The sequence below is a fragment of the Xenopus laevis genome, chromosome 3L, assembly GCF_017654675.1.
Source record: "Xenopus laevis strain J_2021 chromosome 3L, Xenopus_laevis_v10.1, whole genome shotgun sequence".
Taxonomy (NCBI): Eukaryota; Metazoa; Chordata; class Amphibia; order Anura; family Pipidae; genus Xenopus; species Xenopus laevis.
Window position 1 is genome coordinate 8,206,764 of NC_054375.1, and position 20,977 is coordinate 8,227,740.

Here is a 20,977-nt window from a genome sequence, read left to right on the forward strand (position 1 = left end):
TTGAGCCATAGTACCTAGAATATCTCGGACATCAGATAACTTCACCCCAAATCTCACTGAAATGGCCTTTCAAGGTGGCTTTTCAGGGGTAACTAGGTCAGCAAAGCTTACTCTAAATCTTACCCTTACTGGCCTTCATGATTGTCTTTCAGGGACATGTAGGACAGAAAATAGACGTACACCAGAAGTCTTACCCTAACTGGCCTTCAAGATGATCTTTCAGTGATATCTTGGGGAAAAAAAGACATCCAAAATCTTATCTTAACTGCCCTTCAAACTTGGTGTTCAGGGGGGAGAACAAATATGTTTTCTCCCCAAATCTCACCCGAGCTACTCTGCTGTCACTGCTCCAGGCCCCCAAGGGTGTCAAGCTCTACAGTCTGGGAACCTCTGATAAGAACCCAGCACAACCTTGCCACACACTCACCATCGGAAACCACAACGCGTCTCTGAGCAACGTTTGCACGGATAGAAAACTAAAAGCTCATTAGAATCTCTCGGCAGAATAATTACTTCCACGTTATTGCGTGCGATTATTGAATGGGAGTCCATAGAGCAGACTGACGAGGATTCACTTCTATCAGCAAAGTCACGTTTTCTCCTCCACAATAAATGGGCTTGTTTGTCAACTGTAACACACTGGGTACGAGGGACTTTATCCGCCTTTTATTTACCGATCAGACAGTTGTTCATGTCTATGAGCTTCTTTCTTTCTAAATTACTATTAACACCGGTGCTGGACGGCACCGGCTTCACCGAACCTCAGAAAATCGTCCACATTATTTTTGGGCCAAAACCCACGGCCTTTGGTATCGTGACATTATAGAGAAAAGTGATTGTAGAAGAGGATGGGGTTAGAATAAAGGGCACACAAGCAATAAGTATATTTGTAGGGACCCCGATACACACGGAGCACAAACCTCCTGGGTCATTGGGAGTGGGAGAAAGGGTGCAGCTGTGGGTGACTCTTCATCCCGCTCCCCTCTATAGGAGACAATGCAGAACATTCTATTGATTGATGAAGGGATGAGCTGGAACATTTCCAGATAAACAAGGAGAAATTTCACAGCCCGACAGAACAACAAATGGACTCGGCTGACAGCGGGGGGACATGATATGATTTATGAGGCTTTTATTTACTCATCAGACTCTTGATGTCTTGAGTTTTTCTGCAATAAATTCAAGGCAACAAGTGGGTGTGAGACACAGTAACATGTTTTATTCCTTTAAAAGTTTATAAAATTATTTTTTTTCTGCCTAGCCCACTAATGATGATGTCACTTCCCGTTTCCAGCAACGGCACTTCCTGCTTTATGGTGGTCAGTGTGTCGCAGATCAGTTTGCAGATCAGGCAGTTGCGGGTCAGGTAGGTAAAAATGTGGGTGTGGGTTACAGGTCCAGGGTGGGGCCACCATATTAAACAGGTGGTTCACCTTTAAGTTAACTTTAAGTATTTTATAGAATGGCCGATTCTAAACAACTTTTCAATTGGCCTTCGTTAGTTTTTTTTTTCAATATTTTTGTTTTATTTTTCAGACTCTTTCCAGCTTTCAAATGGGGGGGTCACTGACCCCATCTAAAACCAATGCTCTGTAAGGCTACACATTTATTGTTATCGCGTCTTTCTATAACTCTATTCAGGCCACTCCTATTCATATTCCATGAATTTACGAGGGGTTATCTCAGTTCCACTTACAACTCTTAGGGCCCCAGGCCACCAATGTTTTTAACTCTTAGGGCCCCAGGACACCAATGTTTTTAACTCTTAGGGCCCCAGGCCACCAATGTTTTTAACTCTTAGGGCCCCAGGACACCAATGTTTTTAACTCTTAGGGCCCCAGGCCACCAGTGTTTTTAACTCTTAGGGCCCCAGGCCACCAATGTTTTTAACTCTTAGGGCCCCAGGCCACCAATGTTTTTAACTCTTAGGGCCCCAGGCCACCAATGTTTTTAACTCTTAGGGCCCCAGGCCACCAATGTTTTTAACTCTTAGGGCCCCAGGCCACCAATGTTTTTAACTCTTAGGGCCCCAGGCCACCAATGTTTTTAACTCTTAGGGCCCCAAGCCACCAATGTTTTTAACTCTTAGGGCCCCAAGCCACCAATGTTTTTAACTCTTAGGGCCCCAGGCCACCAATGTTTTTAACTCTTAGGGCCCCAAGCCACCAATGTTTTTAACTCTTAGGGCCCCAGGCCACCAATGTTTTTAACTCTTAGGGCCCCAGATCACCAATGTTTTTAACTCTTAGGGCCCCAGGCCACCAATGTTTTTAACTCAATCGCTTTAGCAGGAACCCCCCACCCCAAAAGGACGTCTCATAACCTGGAGAAAGTGGTACCCAAAAAACAAATGCAGCTTAGTCATTGGCCAATATCAAGCTCCTTCATATACTAAATGTCTGGTATAGTGACAATAGGCTGGTGGGAAGTGGATGGAATTCCAGTGTTAAGAAAGGGGCCTTGGACTTGAATGGAAATGCTGTTACATTGTGGCCTATGGAGTAAAGCAATATTCTAGTTCCCTCCAATCATTAGAGATCAGTATGTGTCCCTATGTCTTTCAGCCCCGTCATGTACATATTAATCAATTAACCCTGCAGAGATATTAACCCATTCTCTTCTTCAACTAAACCCCTGTATCAGCACCACCACCCAGTTTTAGCCTCATACAACCGCTCAGTCATCTTTAGTAGAACGAGGCACAGGAGCCCCTTCCCTCAATATTCACCATAGGGATTAAAGAAAAACACAGAGACATATTTATGGAGAAACCTGGCGGTGAGCACAGGATTTATTACAATTAATAGGCAATTTATATTTGGGCCTCCCTAACAGTGGATGATCCAGAGGAAGGAGAAAAACCCTAGAGTGCTATGGGGGCCAATCTGCACTGAAGGTAAAAATTCCTTCCTGACTCCTAGAAACGGCAGTCGGTTCTACACCCTGGATCATGGCTAGACCCCCCCGCCCCCTACCTATACACCCCCACCTCCTATTCACCCCTCACCTATACACCCCCCTCAACCTTCTCCTATACACAACCCCCTACTCTCCATCCTATACATAACCCCCACTCTCCCTCCTATACGTAACCCCCACTCTCCCTCCTATACACTACCCCCTACTCTCCCTCCTATACATAACCCACACTTCACTCTCCCTCCTATACACAACCCCCACTCTCCATCCTATACATAACCCCCACTCTCCCTCCTATACGTAACCCCCACTCTCCCTCCTATACACTACCCCCTACTCTCCCTCCTATACATAACCCACACTTCACTCTCCCTCCTATACACAACCCCCTACTCTCCATCCTATACATAACCCCCACTCTCCCTCCTATACGTAACCCCCACTCTCCCTCCTATACACTACCCCCCACTCTCCCTCCTATACGTAACCCGCTACTCTCCCTCCTGTACACAACCCCCTACTCTCCCTCCTATACATAACCCCCACTCTCCCTCCTTTACATAACCCCCTACTCTCCCTCCTATACACAAACCCCACTCTCCCTCCTGTACACAACCCACACTTTCCCTCCTATACACAACCCCCACTCTCCCTCCTATACACAAACCCCACTCTCCCTCCTATACACAAACCCAACACTCTCCCTCCTATACACAAACCCCACTCTCCCTCCTATACACAACCGCCACTCTTCCTCCTGTACATAACCCCCTACTCTCCCTCCTGTACACAACCCCCACTCTCCCTCCTATACACAAACCACACTCTCCCTTCTATACACAAACCCCACTCTCCCTCCTGTACACAACCCCCTACTCTCCCTCCTGTACACAACCCCCTACTCTCCCTCCTATACACAAACCCCACTCTCCCTCCTGTACATAACCCCCACTCTCCCTCCTGTACATAACCCCCACTCACCCTCCTGTACATTACCCCATACTCTCCCTCCTATACACAACCCCCACTCTCCCTCCTATACACAAACCCCACTCTCCCTCCTGTACACAACCCCCTACTCTCCCTCCTGTACACAACCCCCTACTCTCCCTCCTGTACACAACCCCCTACTCTCCCTCCTGTACACAACCCCCTACTCTCCCTCCTGTACACAACCCCCTACTCTCCCTCCTGTACACAACCCCCTACTCTCCCTCCTATTCACAAACCACACTCTCCCTCCTATACACAAACCCCACTCTCCCTCCTGTACACAACCCCCTACTCTCCCTCCTGTACACAACCCCCTACTCTTCCTCCTGTACACAACCCCCTACTCTCCCTCCTGTACACAACCCCCTACTCTCCCTCCTATTCACAAACCACACTCTCCCTCCTGTACACAAACCCCACTCTCCCTCCTGTACATAACCCCCACTCTCCCTCCTATACACAACCCACTACTCTCCCTCCTGTACACAACCCCCACTCTCCCTCCTGTACATAACCCCCACTCACCCTCCTGTACACAACCCCCTACTCTCCCTCCTATACACAACCCCCTACTCTCCCTCCTGTACATAACAGACAGACACACACAGACATACGCTCTCGGGATAGGTCGGTAGGAAGGAAAGGATTTAGGCCGTGGTGGAGGGTCGGCGGCAGCAGGTGAGTCTTTGGGTGGAATGCTGAAAACAAAAGATTTAGAAAATGTTAAGATAAGAATAAAGACAAACACTTGTTTCTTTATGATATTAAAGGCTCGCTGTTGCTTTAAGAGCGCACTATTTGTTGGGCCTTTGGGGACTGTTTGGGTCTTATTGGCCTACTATACAATCAACACTTTATCTGCAGACTTAGATCCCTGTCAGCAACCTCTTACACCCTAAAGGCAGCCAAACATTGGTCTATGGGGTGCGCCCTCAAAGTGATCAGCCTGCGGGCTCAACAGACAGGGTGTATGACTTCCTTTCTATTGTTCTGATTGAAAATGCTCAGAAGAGCAGGAAGTAAAGTGGAGCTGCATTGGACAACATGAGGTATCTCTAGAAGAAGGGTAATTGTCAGTAAATTGATACATTACCCAAACCCTGCGAAGCCTCTTCATTATGGCCTTCTTGACCCGTTTTCGGAGGGTCGGCCTTTCTACCACCGGAGGATCTTCGATGGTTTCTTCCATCTCAGGAGCTTGTTCTGTAGCTACTTCCTCTTCTTTCTCCTCCTCCGGTGCAGGAGCCTGTTGTTCCTCAGGGGCTCCCTCTTCTCTCTCCTCCTCAGCAGCAGCAGGAGCTTGCTCTTGTCCAGGGGCTCCCTCTTCTCTCTCATCATCCTCTGCAGCAGGAGCTTCTCTCTCCTCCTCCACTGCAGGAGCTTGTTGTTCTTCTGGAGCTCCTTCTTCTTTCTCCTCCTCCGCTGCAGCAGCTGGTTGTTCCCCACGGGCTTTCTCCTCCTCCTCAGCAGCAGGAGCTTGCTGTTCTCCTTCAGCTCCCTCTTCTCTTTCCTCCTTCACTGCAGGAGCTTGCTGTTCTTCATTAGCTCCCTTTTCTTCCTTCTCCTCCTCCGCTGCAGGAGCTTGCTGTTCTCCTGGAGCTCCCTCTTCCTTCTCCTCTTGTGCTGCAGGAGCTTGCTGTGATCCATCAGCTCCCTCTTTCTTCTCCTCAGCAGCAGGAGCTTGCTGTTCCCCAGGGGCTCCCTCTTCTATCTCCTGCTCCGCTGCAGGAGCTTGCTGTTCTTCTGGAGCTCCGTCTTCATTCTCCTCCTCTGCTGCAGGAGCTTGTTGTTCTTCAAGAGCTCCCTCGTCTTTCTCCTCCTCCTGTGTAGGATGTGGTACGTCCCCAGGGGCTCCCTGTTCTCCCTCCACCTTCTCTGCTGCAGGAGCTTGTTGTTCTCCAGGAGCTCCCTCTTCCTTCTCCTCCTCTGCTGCAGGAGCTCCTTCCTCTTCTCCCTCAGCTGCAGGACTTGCCTGTTGTTCCTCACTAGGTTTGAAGGGAAAGAAATATCGTTATTGTCATTATTCTTAAGTGACAGTAAGTGTAATTGAAAGTATTTAGTGCAAAATACATACCCAGCAGCCTCCTGCAGCTTCTGCTCCCTCTCCCAGAGCGTCATGGCAAGCTGGTGAAGGTGCCATTGGATAGTCTGCGGGTGCAGGGGAGGCACAAGGATAGGAGCAAAGGGGAAAGAAAGGAGACCGTTATGATTATGTCTGTATATGTGCTGCTAATAGTACCTTTATACGCTGAGGGCAGTGAGGGTGTGGGATTCCCATGTGATGGGGGAACTTACATTCTGCAGCCGCAGATACTCGACATGCTGCCCCCATCTCCAGTGTTCCGATGATGCTTCCTGTGGAAGGAGAGAGTCAATGTTAATAATAGAATTATTATAGAGACACACAGTGAATAATAACCTCTCCTATAATAATAATAATAGTGACACTTACAGGAGGCAGCAACTCCTCACTGTAGAGGGCGATACACTCCCTCTCGAGTACTTCCTGTAACATAAAGAAAGTAGCAGTGTTACACAAGAGCTGGCAATCTAATATCATTTCTTCTCTATTTATCTAGACATCTGTTCTGCATTACATACCAGATAATCGATCATCACCCAGTACTCGTAAATGTTGTCTCTGTGCGTCGTCCTGGGGTCGAAGTAATAGCGAAGAATAAAGTCCTCTCTGAAAAAGAAAAATATCACTGAGCATTAATAAAAACATTTTCCAGCCTTATTGCCCTTGCACTTACCCCTGGGGCAATAGCAAATGATTCCCAACATGTAATAAGAGCATTTATGTTTTACTTACAGGACGACGTTCTTGCCGAAGTGGACCCGGTAGTGATGTTCTGTGGGAAAAACACATTTATGTTAAATACTGAGCTAAAGGGGGAAAGGAATTCACATATAATAAAACGTAGGAACTGATAAATAAAATAGGATTTTACCGTAATAGGAGGCAAGGGCCTTAAAGTCGGTGTCTTCCTCCCTGAAGTCCTCCAGGACGACGTACAGCGTCTGTAAGTGAAAGGAAAGAGCATTAGGGACAGAATACTAAATGGCTCTAAATGCTGCTCACAGTCAGTCTGAATCTGAGGAGAATAGAGACAGGAAAGGGTTTGGGGTTTCTATGGGGCAAACATTCCAGGAATAAGGTGATTTTATTCTGAAAAATGGAAATAAACGTAGTGGTTGTTTTTCCTGGATGTCAGTTCTACCCGCACAGAGGCAAATGGTATGGCAGCTCCCACCTGTATGTATAAAAGGAAGCAGTGCAGACAGACAGACAGACAGACAGCTGCTTAAGGAGAGCTTATATAGAAGAGTGAAAGGGAAACAGCAGTTCAGATGAGAGAGGATTTATTTTACACTGAGGCATTACCAGGAGAGATGTCTTGATCGTTATCTCCTCCATCGTCGACACCTAAAGGGACAAATGGACACAATCAGGCAAAATGAAGTCACGGTTACAGGGTTTGTTCACCTTTAAATAAACGTTTAGTATGATATAGAGAGTGATATTCTGAGACAATTTGCACTTGGGTTTCATTTTTTATAATTTGTGTTATTTCTGAGTTATTTAGCTTTTTATTCAGCAGCTATAAAAAAACTTTAATGAAGACCAATTGAAAAGTTGCTAAGAGTTAGCCATCCTATAACATACTAAAAGTAAAGTTAAAGGCAATTATTTCCTTCTGTATATTCCCCTATTTGTATTATTAATGCTGCTGATAGCGATGGATTGGCTTCTTATAAATCCCATATACAGTAACCGTATGGGCTCATATGCACAAAGCCACGTGGGACCCCCCTCAGGTGAATTTAGGGCAGATTTGCTGAAGAAGAAATCATGTGCTGAATCAGTTGAATTTGCAAGATTTACCTCTTCAAGAAGATTCTCCGATGTTAAAAAAAAAAAATAGGGGGCGGCCCAAGGCCGGGGCACCCCAAGGGGGTCTCCCTAAGGAACCCCTGGCTCTCTCTTACACTGTTCAGATGAAGATGGATGTGACTGAACAATGGAGAAGCCAAAAATAAACCCAGGTGTTATCAGGCAGGTGTAACAGCAAAATCACAGTCCAAAAAAAGCAGGAAAAGCTCTGTAGCAATCTGTATAGAAAAGAGAATAAAAAGGCAAGTTAATGAATTTAGCGCTTAATATTTCCTATATAATACAGAGGAAGGCAGAGATCTATTGTCCCCTAAATTTGAGCTTTGTCAGGTCCTGGGCCCTTTTGTTTTATTGTAGTAAAAGTAATTTGTCAAATAACCCCAGAGGGAATATACACTTAACCCAGAGCCAACCAACGGACTAAACCAACTGTCAAATCCCTATGGGTAAAGTCATCTCTCTTCTATGGGACCTGCTGTATGTCCCTCCCACTCAATTACCATCACCCCCTACTGTCCCCATGGCACGTGCCTCTGCTTCCCACCCCTAGTTACAGACTGGGGGGCACCAACTATCCCTTTTTTCACTAATATAAGGGATATTTGGCAAAAAATAACCCCTGAGGGAATATACACTCACCACTGTGCCAACCAATGGACTAAACCAACTGTCAAATCCTTAGATCTAAATACATCTTTCTTCTATGGGACCTGCTGTATGTCCCCCCATTCATTTACTATCACCCCCCTACTGTCCCCATGGCACGTGCCTCTGCTTCCCAGCCCTAGTTCCAGACTGGGGGGCACCAACTATCCCTTTTTTCACTTATATAAGGGATATTTGGCAAAAAAATGTCTTGGAGGGAATATACACTTAACACTGAGCCAACCAACGGACAAAACCAACTGTCAAATCCCTATGGGTAAAGTCATCTCTCTTCTATGGGACCTGCTGTATGTCCCCCACTCATTTACTATCACCCCCTACTGTCCCTATGGCACGTGCCTCTGCTTCCCACCCCTAGTTCCAGACTTGGATAAAGGGAACATGTATTTAGCTACAATGTTGGTACATAAGAGCAGGGCTGGGGGCAGATACCAGGGGGCAGAGGGGCAAATCTCTAAGGAGCCTGTCAGTACTGGGAACACGAATTAAGCAGCTTATGGTGAGGTACAGGGGTCCCCAAATGTTCCCTTCATTAATAAATGTGAATATTTGCTGACATTCCTGTATAACTGACAAATCCTGGTCTGTGTCTCCCAACCAGCACTAAGATTAAAGGCTCCTCCCAAGCACATTTTAGGGGGAAATTCTCCAAATTCACTAAAATCAGTGGGAGGCGCAACACCCACTAGTCTGGGGGGAAAACATTGCCCAAATTCCTGCCTCTTTTTGCCCTAAAATAAAGTTTTTTGACAAGAAGTCTCCCAGAGGGAAAGTCCACTTACCTCTCACCACAGGGCCAACCAACGGACTGAACCAACTGTCACATCCCCAGGGTGAAGTCACCTCTGTTTCCTGCTCTTAAAGGGCAAGTGTCCCCTTTTGATGAGTGAGGTTTATATGACATTTATTTCTAATTAGATGTGCAGTACATACACAGCCTATTAAGTACACTGAGCATTGCTTTGTATGTGTGGCCTATTGAGTCTGTTGGATCCATACATTCATCAGCCAGGGTTCCAATCAGTGCTGCTGCTGTTGTTCATAGCACACAAATTATATATACATATATCCAGCACCCGTAGTGGCTATATCCTCTTTGTCTATTAAACTCCCACCAATCTAACTATGCGACGCGTTTCGGGCGCAGACGGCCTTAATCGTGAGCATGTCCGTTATTATGGATCAATAAAGATTTTGGATGTTAAAACACTCCGGTGAGCAGAAACTTTGTTTTTTCTTCTTCCTATTCAGTGCGGCGTGGGACGCCAAGAGAATCCAGCACCCGGAGACACATCCATGGGCCGCCTGTATTGCAAAGAAGGCTCGCGGTGAGTCAGAGCCGTATTTTCTATTCTATCAATTAACATGGCAATTATCAATACATTGAAAAAATGATTAAAAACAATCTAGTTAAAAGACTTGACAGTAGTGATGTGCGGCCAGCCCAATACCTGGGGGACCTGCGGGTTGGTCTGGTTCAGGCCGTCCCCGCACCCCACCTTCAACTTCCGGCTTTATATCTGTGCGCCTGCTCACCCCGCCCCTTTTTGTGACATCATCAACGGGTTGGATCTATAAAGGGAAGAAGAAAGTCAGGCATTGGGCGCGGAGAAAAACCCGACCCGCACATCACTACTTCATATTAGTTAAATGTATCATAAAGTTCATAAATTACAAATTGTTACTACATTTCCTGTTGTAAAGCAATTGTGGGTTTTTTTCATTAGAAGTTTTCTACTTTGCGATATAATCGCTCTTATATAACAGATTAGGTGCTTAATTTCATATAAGTAATAATTATAAGTTTTTAATAGCAAAATGAATGAATTCATTTTTTGCGATCCCTACTAGATTTCTCATGCGCTAAAAATTACAGCTTATGCAAAACCCCGAATTTAACCCTTGAGGCTGCCTAGTCCTTAGTTTGTATTTCCATTTAACCTCTGTAATAAGTAAGATTTCAAATCTCCTCCCCTCTGCCCCAAATTTACACGTTCTATGCCTTGTACTTACTTTTATTCACTCCATATATACTACTATAACGTAACCTGAATGTTGTATTATATGGTGTGTGTGTGTTTTGAGGTTTCTGTATACGCTGGGACACTCACAGACTGGTTTGATGTTTCTGCATCCACTCCAGGGAATTACAGGGTTTGTATTGTTGTCTCTTATAAATCTGCCTTGTGTTATACTTTATGTGAGGGAACAGTATATTTTACAGTCAATCACTGCCCCGTGGATAGAAATGGAGTCAATAACTGTGATTTAAATGTAGGATTATATAGTAACTGGGATAATAGTCTCTGGGAAGGGAGTGTGACTGTGGGATAGCAGGTATAGTAGGGAAAGATGGTGTCTATAGTAACAGTGGATAATAGTCTCTGGGAAGGGAGTGTGACTGTGGGATAGCAGGTATAGTAGGGAGAGATGGTGTCTATAGTAACAGTGGATAATAGTCTCTGGGAAGGGAGTGTGACTGTGGGATAGCAGGTATAGTAGGGAGAGATGGTGCCTATAGTAACAGTGGGATAATAGTCTCTGGGAAGGGAATGTGACTGTGGGATAGCAGGTATAGTAGGGAGAGATGTGTCTATAGTAACAGTGGATAATAGTCTCTGGGAAGGGAGTGTGACTGTGGGATAGCAGGTATAGTAGGGAGAGATGGTGTCTATAGTAACAGTGGATAATAGTCTCTGGGAAGGGAGTGTGACTGTGGGATAGCAGGTATAGTAGGGAGAGATGGTGCCTATAGTAACAGTGGATAATAGTCTCTGGGAAGGGAGTGTGACTGTGGGATAGCAGGTATAGTAGGGAGAGATGGTGCCTATAGTAACAGTGGATAATAGTCTCTGGGAAGGGAGTGTGACTGTGGGATAGCAGGTATAGTAGGGAGAGATGGTGTCTATAGTAACAGTGGATAATAGTCTCTGGGAAGGGAGTGTGACTGTGGGATAGCAGGTATAGTAGGGAGAGATGGTGCCTATAGTAACAGTGGATAATAGTCTCTGGGAAGGGAGTGTGACTGTGGGATAGCAGGTATAGTAGGGAGAGATGGTGCCTATAGTAACAGTGGATAATAGTCTCTGGGAAGGGAGTGTGACTGTGGGATAGCAGGTATAGTAGGGAGAGATGTTGCCTATAGTAACGGTGGGGATAATAGCTTTGCCCCACAACATTTGTACAAAGCTTTATAAATACCATGAACACTCCGAGTAATAGAATGAATATTATCTGTGAGTAGAACCTTTCCATTAGTTTAGCAATGTCACTTCAGGAATAGTTTAATGGAGTAATAAGTTGCTGTCGAAAACCAATTTGCCCAGTGATTGACTTTTCTGCAGCAGATCGATGGAGAGATTGGGGCAGCGTTGTTTCCCAGTAGAACAGTTATTGAGCATTATACAGGCTGATCGGGGCTTTGCTGGGCTGCATCGTATAAATAGCGCCAACAAGGAAAGAGAAGACGTATACGAGAATTACACAGGAACTTTGTTACTCCCCAGCAATTCACTGGCACTTGGGGGCAAATAACTGCCCCATTCTATTTCATCTACAGAAGCCTCCTTTCCTTTTATTCCGTTGTCACTTTCTATGTTATTAGTGATTATGATAATAAAGGCAGGAATAGAAGGAGTGCACAGATTATGAAAAATTATATTTAAAAAAGTTCTGCCCCCTCTGGTCCAACGTGCGTTGCAGCCAGCAGCAGGTTTATAAACAAGTGAAATCGCTTTGCCGTAAGCTGGCAGCCATTAATAATGTATAAGGGAGGTTATCCGATTTTTGTGCTGCTTTTAATGGGCTCATTTCTTTTTGCTAATGTGCATGAAATGTAAGGGGGCAGCGCCAGGCAGGGGGCAGCCCGGCTACGAATCAGAGCAGCGCCTTCATCTAACGGCGCGACGGAGGATAAAAGTGGAGACTGTAGAAGGCTGCGTATTGAAACAAAATAACAAAACTGCTCCCAAAAATGGGTTTAAAGTTATTTGTAAATGTACTTGCTATTGAAAGCAGCAGCTGCCTGTTAATAACTCCTGAACCAACGTATATGAGATGCATTTATAGTATCCCAGGGAAAAATCCATTATTGCCCCAGAACACACAGCAGGATAAATACAGTGGCAATTCCATGTATAATACCCCAGAACACACAGTAGGATAAATACAGGGCCAATTCCATGTATAATACCCCAGAACACACGGCAGATAAATACAGCACCAATTCCATTTATAATACCCCAGAACACACAGCAGATAAATACAGGGCCAATTCCGTGTATAATACCCCAGAACACACAGCAGATAAATACAGGGCCAATTCCATTTATAATACCCCAGAACACACAGCAGGATAAATACAGGGCCAATTCCATGTATAATACCCCAGAACCCACAGCAGGATAAATACTGGGCCAATTCCATTTATAATACCCCAGAACACACAGCAGGATAAATACAGGGCCAATTCCATGTATAATACCCCAGAACCCACAGCAGGATAAATACTGGGCCAATTCCATTTATAATACCCCAGAACACACAGCAGGATAAATACAGTGCCAATTCCATGTATAATACCCCAGAACCCACAGCAGGATAAATACAGGGCCAATTCCATGTATAATACCCCAGAACACACAAAAGGATAAATACAGTGCCAATTCCATGTATAATACCCCAGAACACACAGCAGGATAAATACAGTGGCAATTCCATGTATAATACGCAGAACACACAGTAGGATAAATACAGGGCCAATTCCATGTATAATACCCCAGAACACATGGCAGGATAAATACAGTGACAATTACATGTATAATACCCCAGAACACACAGCAGATAAATACAGGGCCAATTACATGTACCGTATATACTCGAGTATAAGCCGAGTTTTTCAGCATCCAAAATGTGCTGAAAAAGTGTACCTCGGCTTATACTCGGGTTGATGTGCACAATCACCTGAAGCGCGCTCATGTAATCTCCTCCATGCGGCAGTGGCTTCCCATGCGCGCTCATCCCACTGGCCCTATACTACTTGCCTAGCTCCGCCCACACAGCGAACCAACTGGCAGCCTCTTGCCCTAGCTCACCAGACTATTGGCTGGCTCAAGCTGTCAGTCCTCCCGCTCACCACAGGGCCTGCTGCCTGCTAAGCTGCACGGCGCCTGGCCAGGGGACCCGATCTGCCACCACAGTGGGGCCCATCGGACAGGACCCTACAGGGCAACTGCTCCCGCCCCTGCCCCCATCTACCTGCCACCACCGGAACCCGCCAGCGAAATGACACATGCGACAGCAGCACGGAGAATGAGGAGCAGCCGCATCGCAACACTGGTGAGACAGTGGCTCCTCCACCGCCCCAAACCCGGACCCGCAACAGCCGCCGACACGCCGACAGAGAATGTGGATGCCCCCAGCACGCAGCCAGACAAGCCACTGGAGCCCATGTGAGCTACATGTGAGTACCGGTAGCTGCTACAGGCCTTGCTGGGGGGGAGGGGGCAGTAGCCGCAGGGCAAGAAGTCACCTGTAGTTAGCATGGCTCAGCCAGATAACTTTTAACTATATACTGCATTTCCAAGCAGCCTTTGCCAGTCTGAATCACTAAAGGATTCTGGGAGTTGTAGTTGCAATAGCTGCTGAGTTTCAGATTAACATTGTCCTCCTAGTGACTTATAACCCTGTCTGGTCATTGTTCAACAGCATATACTCCCAATAAGAGTATGGAATGTCAAGTTCTTTTGTTTCCCTCTCTCTCGCATTGCATCTCATGTGTACTGGAATGCACCCTCGGCTTATACTCGAGTCAATAAGGTTTCCCAGTTTTTGTAGGTAAAATTAGGTACCTCGGCTTATACACGGGTCGGCTTATACTCGAGTATATACGGTATAATACCCCAGAACACACAGCAGGATAAATACATGGCCAATTCCATGTATAATACCCCAGAACACACAGCAGGATAAATACAGTGCCAATTCCATGTATAATACCACAGAACACACAACAGGATAAATACAGTGACAATTCCATGTATAATACCCCAGAACACACAGCAGGATAAATACAGAGCCAATTCCATGTATAATACCCCATAACACACAGCCAATAAATACAGTGCCAATTCCATGTATAATACCCCAGAACACACAGCCAATAAATACAGTGCCAATTCCATGTATAATACCCCAGAACCCACAGCAGGATAAATACAGTGGCAATTCCATATATAATACCCCAGAACACACAGCAGATAAATACAGTGGCAATTCCATGTATAATACCCCAGAACACACAGCAGATAAATACAGTGCCAATTCCATGTATAATGCCCCAGAACACACAGTAGGATAAATACAGAGCCAATTCCATGTATAATACCCCATGTGGATGTAAATTTTCTGGAATTTTCCTATGTTTTTATGTTTTTCACCTTAAAAGCGAACTTTCTTGAAAATGAAAATTTAATATAAGCTTCATCATACTAAAATATGAAACTTTCTAAATACAATCAATTAAATATTCTGCATTAGTTTCTCTCTTCATGCAGCAGTTGGGTGTCAGATGATTTATCCAATATATCTTATAGGGGGGCTCCCTTTCCTAACTGATGTCACTCAAATAACTGATTCCAGTACAATAAAAATCTAACAAAATAATCCTGCATGTAGAGAGACGTGATGTCTGGTGATTTTAATAGAGTGAGCTCTGATACATCTTCTAGGCAAAAGATATATTGGATCATTGACACCCAACTCCTGCATGAAGACAGAATGAGGAGAAACAGATGCTGAGAGAGGAAAAGTGAAGATAAACGTGATTATTTCAGAAACAATGCAGAATATTTAATTGATTGTATTTAGAAAGTTTCAATCTGATGAAGCTTATAATAAATTTTCATTTTCACGATCGTTCCCCTTTAATTAAAATCAGCCTGTGACTATTTAGCATCCTTGTTTCTCCTAAAGATCTTGGGACAGTCAGTGAATGGCTGGCATTTGGTTAGTCAACGTCAGTTATTATAAAAAGGCTGCCATCTACTGGTAAGGACATGAAAATGTTTTGGCAAATTCACCGACCCAAGACAGAGCTACACGAGCAGGCTCTTTATAAATAGGCAATAGATATATATTCATAAGATAGTTGTACATATTTGGCCTTTTTATTTATAGAATACGCTTGTCCTTCAACCAACAGTTGTTGCTAGCTGAGCAGCCCCTGAGGCTGCAATGAATACGCTCTGAGCGATGGTTTGTGCCTATGAATGAGAACGGGAGCATCCAATTGTTCCGGGGGAGTCATGTTGTTGAGTTAATGCTTTGCAATTCTCCCAGTCGATTCCCTCTGGGCTTTTCCCTTCTGTTCCCCAGTCGCATTTGCCTTTCAAATGACCCATCGCAGACGCAGCTTTTTATTAAGAGGTTAATAAGTGCCTTTCGCCACCGAATATATAAATCGTGTCGCCTTCTCCATCTGCTCTGCCGAGATTCCCAAGCCATCAGGTCGGTCGTTATTCCCAGGCCGATCAAGAGACTCAAGAATAAAAGACGGCAATCGCCTTTTCTGTGGCTCATATAAATCCTTGTGAAGTGGCTTGAAAGTGCTCCATGAATAAAACTCTCTGAGCCGGAGATACGGTGGAGGGGGAAGCGGAGAAATGTGCAGTTGGTGGGGCTGCCCGTAACTCACTGGCCACCGCTTGCCCCATAAATCCAGCGCTCTAGATGCAAAGTGGCACAAGGCTGAGGGACGGAGGTTGGAAAGAAAAATGGGTTTTACAGTGAATTTCTTTAACCTTATTTACTGCACATTCAAGGATGTCCCTAAAGGAGGAAGCGATTTTTGTAGCTGCTGCTAAAAGCATTTTGTAGTTGTGTGACAATTATGTGTCTTGGGGCTCGTTTACTATGGACAGAGGGGCACAATGTTACGCCCAGCTGTTTGGTTCCACCTCCCACACCCTTTTCTGCTTGCGAAAGCTGGTAAGTCTGACTAAGGGAACTAGTTATCGCAGGTGGTGGGGGCCCTGAAAAAATATTTTGGCTGTTGGTCCCAGCTTTGACACGTTATGCCACGGGGGGGGGGGATGAGGTTGAATAAAAAAAATGTAACCCAAACTTGACCCTAACCTACCAATAGCTACAGTAACTGTGTGGCTTCCTTGGGCCCTCTGCTGTCTTTCATCTTCTCCGTATGCCATGCTTTCCCAGTCTGCCATTTGCCTCCTCTACCCATGTGGCAAAAGCCCCCTTTTCCCTTATCCTATGCTCCAGTCCCACCCCTCTTTCTCTTCTTCCCATAAGCCAAACTGCACTCCCCACCCCCCCATGGACCAGACTCAACCCTGTTCTTCCTATGATTCAATCTTCCCTTATCCCCGTGCCCCCCATCCCATGGACCAGTCTCATCCAAGTTCCTCTTCTTCTCATGAGCCAATCTTCCCTCTTTCCCTGTGCCATTTGGCCCCCAATCCCCCCCATCTCATGGACCAGTCTCCTCCATGTTCCTCTTCTTCTCATAAGCCAATCTTCCCTCTTTCCCTGTGCCATTTGGTCCCCAATTCCCCATCCCAAGGACCAGTTTAAACCTTCTTCCCAGAAAAAATCTTCCCTCTTTCTTTTCTTTCTTTTATTTCCATGTGCCACTCTATTCTCAATCCCCCCATCCCATGTACAAATCTCAGCCCCTTTAGCCCCAACCTGGCCAACAAATCTCTCATTTCATGCCATTCCCTTCTTAGTTTTCAGTTTTACCCCTTTTGCTTTGTCCCCTTTTTTTACCAAGTTTATACTCTCCTCGGTTATCAGCTTTGAACTTTGATTTTCCCATCCCACCACCCACAAGGACAGAGAAAATCATTAAAATGTAGGGATAGCAAGAGTTGGTTATAATTTTGGATGGAAAGACTCCCTCTAGACTGATCCCTGAGTGTCTTGCACTAGGAAAGCATGCGCGTAACCTAAGAGGAATCACATCTCACATTGTTCGTTGGTTCCTATCATTGGGTGGAATAGATCCGCTAAAGACCCCCCTAAAGACCAAACTAATAGGATTTATTCGTCAGCGTAACCAGAAACTTTAATTGCTTCATTCTTAACTATCTCTCCGCTGACTGTGCAATTAACACAAGTAAGATGTGAAGAAATGAATGATAGACCATGTGAATGTCTTCTTTACTCTTACACAGTAGTTACAGCTCAAACAAAGACTCATGATGATCAAGTTCAACTTCTATCTAAATTAATTCCTAATAATTGCCCCATTGGGGACAAATCTCCACCCTGACTCGAAAGATTAATAAATCATTTAACAATTGCTTTCTAAAGTCCCAGCAAACATTTTGTCCAAAATCAAAACCAATAGACAAATGTTCCTCCACCAAATGCTGCTTCCAGTCTTTTAGATTTGTAATGTCATCATGGGAGAAAATACTTATAAAAAATACAGTTTTTTTAATAGGATGTTCCAAGAACATAAATAATCTTCCCATCAGATATAATGTTTAACACCAGGCTCAGGTAGGAACAAGAGTTTTAATATCTGTGAATAAAAGTATATGACATGCTGGGGCAGATTTATCAAAGGTTGGTTTAATTTCCCATGTGAAATTGTTTGGGACAGTAGGGCAAGAGAGGCACAGCAGGGCAAGGAGATGGTAAGGTAAGAGGGAGAGAGTAGGGTAAGATGGTTACTGCAAGGCGAGATGGAGACAATAAGGTAAGATGGGTGCAGGAAGGCAAGATGGAGACAGTAGGGTAAGATGGACACAGTAGGAAAAGATGGAGACAGTAGGGTAAGATGGACATAGTAGGAAAAGATGGAGACAGTAGGTTAAGATGGACATAGTAGGAAAAGATGGAGACAGTAGGGTAAGATGGGCGCAACAAAGCAAGATGGAGACAGTAAGGTAAGATGGGTGCAGCAAGGCAAGATGGAGACAGTAAGGTGAGATGGGTGCAGCAGGGCAAGTGGGAGACAGTAAGGTAAGATGGGTGCAACAGGGCAAGATGGGTGCAGCAAGGCAAGATTGAGACAGTAGGGTAAGATGGTGCAACAGGGCAAGGAGACAGTAGGATAAAGATGGGTGCAGCAGGGAAGGATGGAGACAGTAGGGTGAGATGGGCAGAGTAGGGCAAGATAGAGACAGTGGGATAAGATGGGCACTGCAGGACAAGATGGAGAGAGTGGGTAGGATGAAGATGGACTAAGATGGGTACAATAGGGCAAGACCAAGAACAAAGAGAAAGAAGATGACCACAGTAGGACAAGATGGAGACAGCAGGGCAACATGGTGACAATAAGGTATGAATGTGAGAACAGGGGAAGATGACAATAGCAGGGCATGATAGTTACAGTAGGGTAAGAGAAGGGTGGGCAAGAAGAAGGCTCCAGTGGGGCAACGTGGCAGCTGTTACTTTTTGTATTTGAGTTGCCCAACTTGTAGACCTTCCTCGTTTTTGGGTTATCCTTCACTTAATTTTTCTTCTGCCCCAAGAGTGGCCATCATGTTGCCCTCCATCTTTAATCCATATATCTATCCTAATACAAGAATAAATAAGGGAACACAGCATGTGGGTGCTCATTACTGGCTGGCGGCTCTGTATGAAGAGCAATTGCTTTGTTTGCTCATTAGCGCGGGGGAGAAACATAACTCACATCCGTCATCATATTCAGCAGCTAATGGTGTCACTGGGCTGATAATCCAATAACATGCTCTGGATAATTGCGCAGCCACTTTAATTTGTTGTTGGGCAGAGACGAGACAAAGTCGTTTGCAGGGACATATCTCTCAAGCCTCTTGCATTGTAAACTCGCCTCTGCCAATTTATGGAATAATCCCCTAAATTTGTGGAAGTGCCCCATGTCACTCCCAGAATCCTCTGCAGCCTGCACCTCTATAATGTTATTACAATGCGATGCCCCACCATTGCCCCTTCCCCTTACTATTCCCAGGTCTGCCATCAGAAGAAATCATGGTGCCCCATACTACTTGGACACCACCAATCTCTCGTTGAAAGGTGACAGCCAATTATTAAACATATAATTAGGAAAAAATGCATTTTCAAAACGCCTTAATTAAGACCAATTACTTAATGGAGCGTTGTCAATAATGTCACCCTGGAATAAGAATCGTTATTTCCACAGAGACAGAGAGGCCTTATTTCAAATGGGAATTTAATTTTCTGCTAAGTTTAAAAGAATTTGGACTTTTTCAAATTAAGTTTTGGAAGGACACCCCATTTAAAAAGCATTAGTAGCCGTGTCCTAAATGGATAATGATGCACATCGCACAATCTGTCTTTGGCCATAAAGATTTCTCTTTGTTTTGACAACAGATCTATATTCCTGTTCTGCCTGGCTGATTTCCCAGATCTGCCCATGCGATTGGGGACTCGCCGAAACTGCCATATGCAACTCACAAATGTGTCATTTATATGCCATTAGTGTTTAATAACTTAATAACGCACCGCAAAGTCATTGGGGATAATAACCTCTGGGAAGGGAGTGTGACTGTGGGATAGCAGGTATAGTAGGGAGAGATGGTGTCTATAGTAACAGTGGGATAATAGTCTCTGGGAAGGGAGTGTGACTGTGAGATAGCAGGTATAGTAGGGAGAGATGTGTCTATAGTAACAGTGGATAATAGTCTCTGGGAAGGGAGTGTGACTGTGGGATAGCAGGTATAGTAGGGAGAGATGGTGTCTATAGTAACAGTGTATAATAGTCTCTGGGAAGGGAGTGTGACTGTGAGATAGCAGGTATAGTAGGGAGAGATGTGTCTATAGTAACAGTGGATAATAGTCTCTGGGAAGGGAGTGTGACTGTGGGATAGCAGGTATAGTAGGGAGAGATGGTGCCTATAGTAACAGTGGGTAATAGTCTCTGGGAAGGGAGTGTGACTGTGGGATAGCAGGTATAGTAGGGAGAGATGGTGCCTATAGTAACAGTGGGATAATACTCTCTGGGAAGGGAGTGTGACTGTGGGATAGCAGGTATAGTAGGGAGAGATGGTGTCTATAGTAACAGTGGATAATAGTCTCTGGGAAGGGAGTGTGACTGTGGGATAGCAGGTATAGTAGGGAGAGATGGTGCCTATAGTAACAGTGGATAATAGTCTCTGGGAAGGGAGTGTGACTGTGGGCTAGCAGGTATAGTAGGGAGAGATGGTGTCTATAGTAACAGTGGGATAATAGTCTGTGGGATAGCAGGTATAGTAGGAAGAGATGGTGTCTATAGTAACAGTGGATAATCGTCTCTGGGAAGGGAGTGTGACTGTGGGATAGCAGGTATAGTAGGGAGAGATGGTGTCTATAGTAACAGTGGATAATAGTCTCTGGGAAGGGAGTGTGACTGTGGGATAGCAGGTATAGTAGGGAGAGATGGTGCCTATAGTAACAGTGGATAATAGTCTCTGGGAAGGGAGTGTGACTGTGGGATAGCAGGTATAGTAGGAAGAGATGGTTTCTATAGTAACAGTGGATAATCATCTCTGGGAA

At 45.0% G+C, this 20,977-nt stretch overlaps 2 protein-coding genes across 6 annotated transcripts in view; one reads left to right on the forward strand and one right to left on the reverse strand.

The window, feature by feature from the left end:
* The window catches only part of LOC121400953 (interleukin-17 receptor A-like), a 1,044,048-nt gene that overhangs the window by 216,197 nt on the left and 806,874 nt on the right, over positions 1 to 20,977 (forward strand). The gene's annotated exons all lie outside the window — the stretch shown is intronic.
* The window catches only part of LOC121400965 (translation initiation factor IF-2-like), a 59,590-nt gene continuing 43,469 nt past the window's right edge, over positions 4,857 to 20,977 (reverse strand). Inside the window, exons 1-4 of one of the 2 annotated variants that reach the window (XM_041585325.1) lie at positions 6,365 to 6,524; positions 6,208 to 6,267; positions 5,987 to 6,060; positions 4,857 to 5,897 (exon numbers count right to left, since the gene is read on the reverse strand). In XM_041585325.1, coding sequence (XP_041441259.1) covers positions 4,895 to 5,897; positions 5,987 to 6,060; positions 6,208 to 6,267; positions 6,365 to 6,472 — 1,245 coding nt within the window. In that variant the 5' untranslated portion in view covers positions 6,473 to 6,524 and the 3' untranslated portion in view covers positions 4,857 to 4,894. Of the gene's footprint in view, positions 5,898 to 5,986; positions 6,061 to 6,207; positions 6,268 to 6,364; positions 6,525 to 20,977 lie in introns of those variants that run through there. The other variant, XM_041585324.1, reaches the window with a different exon arrangement.